We start from the raw sequence: 12,379 nt of genomic DNA on the forward strand, positions 1-12,379 counted from the left end.
ATATATGCTATGTTGTGTTTACCTGTTCATCCATTGGTGGACACTTGGGTTGCTTCAATCTTTTAGCTATTAGGAATAATGCTATTGTGAACGTAGATGTACATGTATCTGTTTGAGACTTTGCTTTCTGTTATTTTGGGTATGTACCCAGAAGTGGAATTACTGAATATACAGCAATTCTGTTTTTAATTATTTTAGGAACCGCCATACTGTTTTCCACAGCAGCTCTACCATTTTACATTCCCACTAGTCGTGCACAAGGGTTCCAATTTCTCCACTTCCTTGCCAACATTTGTTACTATTATTTTTTTGGTAGTAGCAATGTTAACGGGCACGTGAAGTGGTTTTTGATATTGTCGTTTTGTCTTCCTAAACAAGATTATGAGAAAGCTGCGTATATGAGCAGTGTTTTGTCCTCTTGTGTAATTAGTTTTACTGACCAATGCTTTTGGCATTATGCTGTTAACCTACATTGAGAGACATAATCAGAAATAGTCCAATAAAATTTATTGATACTTTTACTGGAGAGATGTTTTCAGCATTGTAGTTCTCTATATTACAGTGTCCAATATATGAGGACACATAGGAGATTTTTCTTTTAGGTCTCAGTAACAGGAATAACTGTATACCTAAGCAGCTGGTTTTGATTGTATGGATACCCTGAATCCCATAACACATAGTGTTTTCCCTCTTTGGTTTAGCTGCTAGAAAATCAGACCCCAGGTTTGTGGCTCATTTCCAGAAAATATATTTAACTTTATGTCTTATATTTTATATGTTAACTTTATTCTTAGTTTTTTTTTCCAAGTTTCTCTTTGCCCTGATCTCCTTATTTGTTTTATATTGAGTTGTAATGTGTGTATTTTTTTAAGATGCATTAAGTCTTTCTGTTGAATGAGGTGGAGAATGATAAATATATTCTTATGTTTTTTAGGATCGAGCTTTGGATTACTTAAGTACTTGTATTGATCAAGTTCAAACATTTGGAGACATTCTGCAGTTGGTTATTGTTGAACTGATTTATAAGGTAAGAATGATAATCTATGATGAGTAAAATAAACCCAGCAGTTTAAGACAGGGTTAAATAGTTTCTTTCTGGGATAATAATTGCTAGGATAATATATTTTAATAGTATAAATATTTTATAGCATGGCCTATTAAAGCCTTTTTTTCTTTTACTTTTGGTTTATTGTATTTTCTAAATAGAATACTTGCTTATATCCTTTCTAAACCTCCATAAAGATTTCAATAAAAATTCATGGCTTGAGCCAGTGTAGCTGCACATAAATCATGTGAACTTCCCAGTCACTGAATAGATTATGAATTAGGCTTTAGAATAAAATTCAAGATTTTCTTGAGCATATATCAGACCACTAAAATCAAACAAAAAAGCCTTAAATACTTTTTATGTTCCCTGTTTGTAAAAGAGAATAGAAAAACTTTAAATGCATTAATATGACATTGTAGGCCATTGACAGGAAATCTAAAACTAGCTAAGAATTTTGGATTTTTAAATGAAGTACTATATTGGCAACACTTTACTATGATATATCCTTTGAAAGAGTTGATTACATCTTAATGTTCTGATAAAAGGTACAAGACCATTAGAGGCCAACAAAACGTAGGTCCAGATGGCTTTATTAAATACGATAGTATGGTCAAAACACCGGTAGACATTACTAACTGATTATCGCTGTCTTGCTTCTGTAAGAAAGAGGCTCCTCTTAACACAAGGTACCAGTAGTTTGGAATGGAAATTTAAGATGAAACCAAGACTTACTGTACAGTTTTTTTTTGTTTGTTTGTTTTTGGCAGAGTCTCACTCTATTGCTCAGGCTGGAGTGCAGTGGTGCGATTGCAGCTCACTGCTGCCTCTACCTCCTGGGCTCAAGTGATTCTCCTGCCTCAGCCTCCTGAGTAGCTGGGATTACAGGTGCATGCCACCGTACCCAGCTAATTTTTGTATTTTTAGTAGAGATGGGGTTTCACCATGTTGGCCAGGCTGGTCCCAAACTCCTGACCCCGTGATCTGCCCACCTTGGCCTCCCAAAGTGCTGAGATTACAGGTGTGAGCCACCATCTCCAGCCTATAGTTCTTTTTAATTCATGTGTATAGTTTAGGATGCCACTGAGGTTCTCAAAATTAGCGGTTGCCTGCTATCTAATGACTTGTTTAGTAGGGTCCATGTTATAGTAAAAGGAAATAACTTTTAAGTCATGTCCATGTAATAGAGATTTGACTATATATATTTAAGAAAATCTACTACAAATACTGACTTCAAAAGAGAAAAAATAAGGGATATTTGCTATACAAGTAAAGGTATCAGGATGCATTTAGAATGGGATAGAAATTTTTAGTTTTCTCTCCAATGTTGAATATAGTCTCAAATAATAAGTAGTAGTACTTGGGAAAAATGTGTTATCTTTCTTGCTTGAAAAACTGGTATTTTCCTTTTATTAGCTATTGAGATTTATATCATCCGTCATGTTTCCCTTTGGCATCCAGAATAAACATTTAGGACTAAATTTAATATCCTGTGACAGTACCCATATTAGTGTACTGGGTTAATGTGTCCTTACTTTTGTTACTTTACATTTTCTTTTTCTCTTTCACTTGTGTATAGCATACACATATTTTAAGTCATCAGAAAACCTTTTACGAAACAGTAAAAATATAAATTGTGGTGGGATGAATAAATGAGTGCACAGCTGTAAAAATTATTTTGTTCACACCATCCTATCTAGTAAAGCCATTTCTTATCTGTGTTTTTGTTGGCCTCTAACTTACTTCTTTCTGAAATTACCAATGTTGTGTCATAGTGTCTCATCCCATTTTGGCTGATATTTTCATATGTCCTCCTAAGACTGTTCTTAGCTTTCATATTGAGAAAACTAGCATCCCATAAGCTGACATTCATGAAAAAACTCCATTTGAAAACAAGTGTTCCTGAAATCGGTTGAAATGTTAATGTTTTCTTCTCCAGGTCTGTCATGCTAATCCATCAGAAAGAGCTCGTTTTATTCGCTGCATCTATAACTTATTACAGTCATCCAGCCCTGCCGTAAAATATGAAGCTGCTGGGACATTAGTGACACTCTCTAGTGCACCAACTGCAATCAAGGTACTGTGTATTTCTTTTGGGGCCAGATTAGATGATAGATTTTCTGTCTTAGCACTCATGATTTAGTGACATTTCAATTCACTACGTGGTTACATGGCACAGAGAGAATAACTACAAATTTATAAAATTATTTGATGCCTTATATTGTTCAACCTTCCTTCTTTTCTTCCTTCCCGCTTTCATACACATATATATATAGATACAGACAGAGAATGACAGTACAGTTAACCTCTGACAACACAGGTTCGAACTGCACAGGTCCACTATACATGGGCTTTTTTTCTACCTCTGCTACTCCTGAGACAGCAAGACTAATCCCTCTTCCTCTTCCTCCTCCTCCTCCTCAGCCTACTCAGTGTAAAGAGCTTGGGGATGAAGACCTTTATGATGATCTACTTCCTCTTAATAAGTAGTAAATATTTTCCATATGCTTTTCTTAACATTTTCTTTTTTCTAGCTTACTTTATTATAAGAATACATTATATAATACATTTAACATACAAAATATGGGTTTTTGTTTGTTTTGTTTTGAGACAAGGTATTGCTTTGTCACCCAGGCTGGAGTGAGGCAATCTTGGCTCACTGCAGCCTCCACCTCCTGGGTTCAAGCAATTCTTCTGCCTCAGCTTCCCGAATAGCTGGGATTACAGAGGCCCACTGCTATGCCCAGCTAATTTTTTGTATTTTTAGTAGAGATGGAGTTTCACCATGTTGGCCAGGCTGGTTTTGAACTCCTGACCTCAAGTGATCCGCCAACCTTGGCTTCCCAAAATGCTGGGATTACAGGCGTGAGCCACCGCACCTGGCCACAAAACATGTTTTAATCAACTGTGTCATTGGTAAGGCTTCTGGCCAACAGTAGGTTATTAGTAGTTAAGTTTTTGGGGAGTCAAAAGTGACGTGTGTGGCTGGGCACAGAGGCTAACACTTAAAATCCCAACATTTTGGGAGGCCAAGCTGGGAGGATTGCTTAAAACCAGGAGTTAGAGACCAGCCTGGGCAACAAAGAGAGACCCTATCTGTACAGAACCTTTTTTTTTTTTTTAATTAGCTGGTGCTAGGTGTGGTGGTGCATGCCTGGAGTCCCAGTACTTTGGGAGGCCAAGGTGGGATGATCGTTTGAGGCCAGGAGTTCGAGGTTGCAGTGAGCTATCGTGGTGCCACTGTACTCCAGCCTAGGCAACAGAGCAAGACAAAAAATAATATGAATTAGCTGGGCATAGTGGTGTGTGCTTATAGTCCCAGCTATTCTGAAGGCTGAGGCATGAGGATAGCTTGAGCCCAGGAGTTCAAGACTGCAGTGAGCTATCATTACTCCAGCCTAGGTGAAAGAGTGAGACCCTGTCTCTGAGAAAATAAAAATTAAAAGAAAAATGTTACATATAGATTTTAAGTTTTAGTAAGTGTTTTCAATAATATTTACCTTTCTCTAATTTATTCTGTCAAGACTGTATCAGCAACCCCTAATCTATTCAGAGAATGAGCTGTTCTAAAAGCCAAATTGTTTAAATTGGAGAATTTACTGCTTTACCCAAAACTTGAACTTTTTTTAATTTTTAATTTTGAAATAATTTTAAACTTACAGAAAAATTGCAAACATAGTACAAAGTTCTTTTTTGTTGTTTTGTTTTGTTTTTGTTTTTTGAGACGGAGTCTCACTCCGTCGCTCAGGCTGGAGTATAGTGGTGGGATCTTGGCTCACTGCAACCTCTGCCTCCCAGGTTCAAGTGATTCTCCTGCCTCAGCCTCCTGAGTAGCTGGGACTACAGGCACATGCCACCACACCCAGCTAATTTTTGTATGTTCAGTAGAGACAGGGTTTCACCATGTTGTCCAGAATGGTCTCGATCTCCTGACCTTGTGATCCACCCGCCTCGACCTCCCAAAGTGCTGGGATTATAGGCGTGAGCCACCATGCCCGACCAGGACAACATTCTTATATATTCTTCACCCAGCCTTTCTCATATGTTCACATCTTCTATAATCATTGTATAATTGTCAAAACTACAAAATTAACATTAGAACAATACTATTAACCAAACTACAGGCTTTATTCATATTTCATCAGTTTTCCCACTGATGTCCTTTTTTTGTTCAGGATCTAATCTAGGATCCCATATTGTATTCAGTGGTCATATCATAGTCTCCTCCAATCTGTGCTAGTTCTTAGTCATTTATTATTTTTCATGACCTTGACACATTTGAAGAATACTGGCTGGTTTGTTTGTAAAATATCCCTCAACTTGGGTTTGTCTGATGTTTTCTCAGATTGAGGTTGTACATTTTTGGAAAGAATACCACAGAAGTGATGTGTCCTTCTTAATGTATCTTACCAAGGAGTACATGATGTCTATATGTCTTACTACTGATGATGTTAACCTTGATCAGTGAAGGTGCTGTCTGCCAGATCTTCCAGTTTTATGATTTCTTCTAGTGTAATCAGTAAATGTTGGGGGGGGAGATACTTTGAAACTATGCAAATATACTGTTGTTCCTCAAATTCACACCTACCTATTTTAGCAACCATCAGTGGATTTTCTTACAACAATTATTGCTGTGGTATTCTAATGGTGGTTTTCTATTTCTCTCATTCAGTATTTATTTATTGGAATTCTTACGCAAGGAAGAGCTGTTCTTTCTCTTCCCTCCCTCCCTTCTTTTCCTTCCTTCTTTCTTTGTATCAGTATGGACATTTTATTCCATCATTCTAAAATACTTTACACATTTTTTGTCTTATTAATAATTATCATAAATTCTAAAACATTTTAACAACTCTGGGTGATCTTCATATTCTTGTTGTTTCTGTACTGCAATGCAGATGAGTTAGACTTTGCCTCTAAACTGAAATATGCTTAATCGATGTACTTCTTGGGATTCTTTTCCTGCTTTTTTCTGGCTTGTTCCTTAGTTTCGACCCTTAAATTTTGGCTGTTAGTAAGTATTTCTACCTGTAGCAGCTTTTTTTCATCCTTTTAATTTGTAATGTCTCTAATCTCCTGTAAGTTTGAAAAATAACAAGGGACTAGAGGAACCCATTCCTCAGAACAAAATATATAATATGTGAACTCTAGTACAGGGATTAATGAGTGCATTTTGACTTCATGGGAGTGTGTGCGTGTGTGTGTGCGCGCGCATGCTTGTTTTTAAATTTTGTGTTTATGATAGATGAATAACTTCTTAAAATGTATTTCTTTTTTTATGTAGGCCGCTGCTCAGTGTTACATTGATTTAATTATTAAGGAGAGCGACAACAATGTAAAACTCATAGTTTTGGATCGCTTGATAGAATTAAAAGAGCATCCTGCTCATGAACGAGTACTACAGGTAAGTGTTAAGATCTCTCTGAAAAAGAGAGATCCTAAATAAAATATTTTCAAATTTAGGTCATTCTCAAGCTTTGCCCATCTTGGTTAACCTAAATGCTTGAAAACTGAGCAGTTTATATTTTGATCAGCTAAAGTGTTAACTATTGAGTCATCATAGCCTTTTGGGGTATTACCTTTACCACAAAAAATATTTCTAAAATGGCTGGACGTGGTGGCTCACACCTGTAATCCCAGCACTTTGGGAGGCAGAGGCGGGCACATCATCTGAGGTCAGGAGTTTGAGACCAGCCTGGCCAACATGGTAAAACCCCGTCTATACTAAAAATAACAAAAATTAGCTGGGCATGGTAAAGTGCGCCTGTAATCCCAACTTCTTGGGAGGCTGAGGCAGGAGAATCACTTGAACCCAGGAGGCAGAGGTTGCAGTGAGCTGAGATCGTGCCACTGCACTCCAGCCTGGGCAACAGAGTGAGACTCTGTCTCAAAAAAAAAAAAAAAACATTTTTTTCTAAAGTGAATCAGTATTACCTTTTTTTTATCTTTTCGGTTTGTACTGTATTGACTATTCTTAGCAATAGTGACATACTCATTTTAATTTGAATATAATTTACATTTCGTGGAAAATTATTATACCAATTGATTGAGAATAAAAGATGATCTGATTCTAGAAAATTATCACCATATTTGTTTAATCCATGAGAATAATAATGGTTATAAAAATAAAACCCCGTGACAGGTAAATGCAGTGCTGATCTTGGATCAGAACAACAGCAACAACAAATTTCTATGAAGGACATTATTGGGACAGATTGAGAAATATGAATATGGTGTGTATATTAGTTAATAGTATTGATCAATGTTAAATTCTCTGATAATTATAATGTGGTTATATAAGAAATTATCCTTACCCTTGAGAGAGATACACTAAAATGATCAGCAGTAAAGAGCAAATGTGGGCCAGGTGTGGTGGCTCATGCCTAAAATCGCAGCACTTTGAGAGGCTGAAGCAGGTGGATCACCTGAGGTCAGGAGTTCGAGACCACCCTGACCAATATGGTGAAACCCTGTCTCCATTAAAAATACAAAAATTAGCTGGACATGGTGGCATGCAGCTGTAGTCCCAGCTACTCAGGAGGCTGAGACAGGAGAATTGCTTGAACCCAGGAGGCAGAGGTTGCAGTGAGCCAAGATCTTGCCACTGCACTCCAGCCTGGGTGACAGAGCAAGACTCCGTCTCAAAAAAAAAAGAAAAGAGCAAATGTGGGAAGATATTAACTGGTGAATGTAGGTGAAGGATATACAGGAGTTCACTGTTAGAACTTTTTTATCAGTTTCGAATTGTTTTTAAGTGCGCATCTTTTAAATGTTACATTTTCCTATGGAGTCAAATAATATCACATTTAATGAAATTGTTAATAATTTATGAATGTTATCTAATACCAAGTCTATATGTAGATTTTCCTAGTTATCCCAAAAGCCCTTTTTGTTTAATTTGCCCATTTTGTGACCATGTATCGTATCTGGTGGTTATGCCCTTTCAGTCTCTTAATTTTGGACAGTATCTTTTTTTTATGACACTGATTTGTTGAAGAGACCAGACCAGTAATACTATAAAATGCCCCTCTTTCTGGATGTGTATGACTACTTTCTTACGTTGTTTAGCTTGTTCCTTTGACTTCTGTTACTTTCTGTAAACTGTAAGTTGGAGCTTTAGCTTTAGATTGACAGAGTCAAAGTAAACATTATCAGTTTGAATGTGTCATGTGCTATTTCATATTGCAGTGTATCAGGAGACCCAAAATATCTAGTTCTTCCACCACTAGTGGTTTTGTTATTGATTAAAGAATTAAAGTGATGATAGATAAACCCCACCATTCTGCAGTGAAGATTTTTTTCCTGTGACCAGAAAGATTGGTGTTAATTCTTGATTTTTTCTTCTTTTTTAGGATCTGGTTATGGATATCCTAAGAGTATTGAGCACACCAGACTTAGAAGTACGAAAGAAAACTCTGCAGTTAGCACTGGATCTTGTCTCTTCTAGGAATGTTGAAGAGGTAAAACAAAACTGACAGCACTTTGTAGCTATCAGGCCCAAATATGATGTAACTCTCACTTATTTTTACTTCATTCTATAAGCTGGTTATTGTCCTGAAGAAGGAAGTGATAAAAACAAATAATGTGTCTGAGCATGAAGATACTGACAAATACAGACAACTCCTAGTGCGAACATTGCATTCCTGTTCTGTCCGATTTCCAGATATGGCTGCAAATGTTATTCCTGTGGTATGTAATTCTGATGACTTTAATTTTGAAATTCTCTAAAACAATTTTTTTAAAAATCTAGTTATTTGACAAACTCTAGAAATCTCAGCTGCCTGGAACCATTAAATCTCGTGGTGAGAAGTGATCTTTATGTCTACCTCTACCTTTAAACTCAGAAGGGTGAGGACTGACTTCTTTCACTTACATATTCATCAAAAAAACAAAAACAGTGACCAAAAAAATAGCTTTGCATATTATTTTAATTGATGATACAGTTACTTAAAGTAAAATTACACTCTGTGTATATGTTATTCAGTAAGGCAAATAGGTATTTATTTTAAATAGCTTTAGCTCTTAAAGGAATCAGTTATAGGAAAAATTCACATACCTAGAATATTTTGCTGTCACTATCAGATAAGTGAGGTATGTTACTATAATTTGGTTTTTGCCTTTGAGCTCTTGAGTTCTCTGTAAAATGATTTTAGTTTTAGTTACAATTTAGGAGGATCAAATTCATTTATTTATTTTGAGTTTTGGATCTCTAGCTTATCTTTTATAGTGAATTTTTAAATAAATTTTGCTGCACATAAAACAGAAAAGCCATTGTGACTTTGTTTACGTAATAGTACTTGTCTCTCAATTTACATTTTGTTGTGTATTTGAAAATTATTAAGAATTACAAGAGTCAGGCATGGCGCTTCATGTCTGTAATTCGAGCACTTTGGGAGGGCTACGCAAGAGGATTACTTGAGGCCAGGGGTTCAAGATCAGCCTGGGCAATATAGGGAGACCCTGTCTCTACAAAAAAATTAATATTAGCTAGGCATAGTGTCATGCCTGAAGGCCTAGCTCCCGGGGAGGCTGAGGCTGCCAGAGGATCACTTGAGCCCAGGAGTTCAAGGCTGCAGTGAGCTATGATTGTGCCACGATACTCTAGCCTGGGCAGCAGAGCAAGACCCTGTCTCTTAGAAAACAAAAAAAGAATTACAGTCTTTTAATTTATTTCTTGTCCTAGATAATTTTCTTTTCGAAAATTGTTAGTTCCATTTTCCCTTTTTTTTTTTCTATTAGTTAATGGAATTTCTCAGTGACAACAATGAAGCAGCAGCTGCTGATGTCTTGGAGTTTGTTCGTGAAGCCATTCAGCGCTTTGATAACCTGAGAATGCTTATTGTTGAGAAGATGCTTGAAGTCTTTCATGCTATTAAATCTGTCAAGTAGGTTTAAAATACATTTAAATGTAAGGTCAAGTAAGCATTTTATCACTTTTTATCTTTAAAGGGTCAGTTGATAGAAAATAGAATGGAGAGGACAATCAAGCCAAAATAAGACAAGTTTGTACAACAATCATCACGCTACCTCCACTCTCAGTTAATCTAAAATAAATGGCCCAAAATAATTTTTTTAGGAGTGATTTAGCTCAGTGCCTCTATTCTGATTTTCTCTAAAACATTGTGAATCTTAAAGTAACTAAAGAGCATATTTTTAAATGGCATCACTTTTTGGCTATTACTATTATTTCTATCTTCCTTTCACATTTAATGAAGAGAAAGATTGAAAATGCAACCTAAATCTGTCTTTCCCTTCAGAGAGCCTTTGCTAATGAGAAAGGACTGTTGCATCTAAATTTTGCTTCATTTAAAGCATCTGATGGATAGTCTGTAACAGACTTGAAATATGTCTACTTAGGAAGGAAGGGACAAGTACAAAATTGTTTTTATGATATGAAAATATATTAATATTTATGGAAGTGAGCAGAGCAGGATTTGCTTCCTTTGTGAGAAAAAAATCATATTAAGGATTTGCTTTTTTTTTTTTTTTTTTTTGTGAGAGAGCTTTCCGGCAAAAACCGGAAAGCCTGCTAAACAAATTTTAAAAGAGCTATGACACTAAGGATTTGTTTTTGACAGCCATAATCTCTTAGAGCTTTGGTTTCTATAATTAATTTTTTTCTGAATTAATTTAATTAAAATCTTAGGAGAAAGATGACTAAGGACTTTATTCAGTTTAACATTTTAAACTAAAGAATTGTTGGCTGGGTATGGTGGCTCACACCTGTATTCCCAGCACTTTGGGAGGCCAAGGCAGGAGAATTGCTGGATGTCAGGAGTTGGAGACCAGCCTGGGCAACATGGTGAGACTTTGTCTCTATTTATTTTTTTAATCTAAATGAGTGAATGAATGGTTGCTTTCTTTACTATTATTTTTTTACTGATCCCTTGTACTTCTTCTGTATCCATTGTTGAGTTCAACACCTTGCCTCTTCAGTGACTGAAAATAAAAAGTGAATTACTTTTTACATTAAAATAATACATTCCTGATTTTTTGTTTTTGTTTTTGTTTTGTTTTTACTTTATTTTTTTAATAAGAGATGAAGGCCTTGCTTTGTTGCCCAGGCTGGTCTCGAACTCCTGGACTAAAGCAATCCTCCCACCTCATCCTCCCCAAATGCTGAGATTACAGGTGTGAGCCACCGTGTCTGGCCATAAAATAATACATTTCTTATAGTAGTAAGAGATAAAGCCAAATTTGCCTTCACTGTGTCCTAAATGGACACTTTACTGGGAAATATTTTGGTATTTTATTTTTACTGCTAGGTTTACCAGTTTTAGAATGTTCCTAATAATAATTAATAAGAACAGTTATTTTACTTTTAATCTTTGTGATTTCTGGAGAGAACTGAAACCTAGGTTTTGTTAGATTCTTTCTGAAATATTTATCTAAAATACTTTAGAACTGCAGAATCTTGGTTTTTGTTTTTTGTTTTTTTGTTGTTGAGACAGAAGCTCGCTCTGTCACCCAGGCTGGAGTGCAGTGGCGCTATCTCAGGGCATTGCAACCTCTGCCTCCTGGATTCAGGCAGTTCTTTTTTTTTTTTTTTTTTTTTTTTTTTTTTGAGATGGAGTCTTGCTCTGTCTCACAGGCTAGAGTGCAGTGGCGCGATCTTGGCTCACTGCAACCTCTGCCTCTCATGTTCAAGCGATTCTCCAGCCTCAGCCTCCCAAGTAGCTGGACTATAGGCACGTGCCACTGCATCCAGCTAATTTTTTTTGTATTTTCAGTAGAGACGAGGTTTCACCATGTTTGTAAGGCTGGTCTTGAACTCCCGACCTCAGGTGATCCGCCAGCCTCAGCTTCTCAAAGTGCTGGGATTACAGGCATGAGCCACTGTGCCCGGCCTCAAGCAGCTCTTATGCCTCAGTTTCCTCAATAGCTGGGATTACAGATGTGCACCACCATGCCCGGCTGATTTTTGTATTTTTAGTAGAGATGGGGTTTCACCATGTTGCCCAGGCTGGTTTCGAGCTCCTGGGCTCAAGTGATCTGCTGGCCTCAGCCTCCCAATGTCCTGGGATTACAGGCGTGGGCCACCGTGCCTGGCCCTTGTTTTTTTTGTTTGTTTGTTTGTTTGTTTGTTTTTTGAGACGGAGTCTCGCTCTGTCACCCAGCCTGGAGTGCAGTGGCGGGATCTCGGCTCACTGCACGCTCCACTTCCCGGGTTCCCGCCATTCTCCTGCCTCAGCCTCCCGAGTAGCTGGGACTACAGGCGCCCGCCACCATGCCTGGCTAATTTTTTTGTATTTTTAGTAGAGACGGGGTTTCACCATGTTAGCCAGGATGGTCTCGATCTCCTGACCTGGTGATCCGCTTGCCTCGGCCTCCCGAAGT

General features: G+C 37.2%; 1 protein-coding gene and 1 non-coding gene across 4 annotated transcripts in view; one reads left to right on the forward strand and one right to left on the reverse strand.

The window, feature by feature from the left end:
- COPB1 (COPI coat complex subunit beta 1) overlaps window positions 1-12,379 on the forward strand; it is a 43,074-nt gene that overhangs the window by 10,342 nt on the left and 20,353 nt on the right. For all 3 annotated transcript variants that reach the window (XM_032166540.2, XM_032166541.2, XM_058446559.1), the window contains exons 6-11: window positions 935-1,027; window positions 2,985-3,122; window positions 6,327-6,446; window positions 8,395-8,502; window positions 8,585-8,731; window positions 9,782-9,927. In XM_032166540.2, the coding sequence (XP_032022431.1) occupies window positions 935-1,027; window positions 2,985-3,122; window positions 6,327-6,446; window positions 8,395-8,502; window positions 8,585-8,731; window positions 9,782-9,927 (752 nt within the window). The remainder of the gene's footprint in view (window positions 1-934; window positions 1,028-2,984; window positions 3,123-6,326; window positions 6,447-8,394; window positions 8,503-8,584; window positions 8,732-9,781; window positions 9,928-12,379) is intronic.
- LOC116477529 (U7 small nuclear RNA) lies at window positions 10,541-10,602 on the reverse strand. Its single transcript, XR_004250498.1, has one exon. It is a non-coding gene; the product is annotated as a U7 small nuclear RNA (small nuclear RNA).

The sequence above is a fragment of the Hylobates moloch genome, unplaced genomic scaffold, assembly GCF_009828535.3.
Source record: "Hylobates moloch isolate HMO894 unplaced genomic scaffold, HMol_V3 SCAFFOLD_11, whole genome shotgun sequence".
NCBI lineage: Eukaryota > Metazoa > Chordata > Mammalia > Primates > Hylobatidae > Hylobates > Hylobates moloch.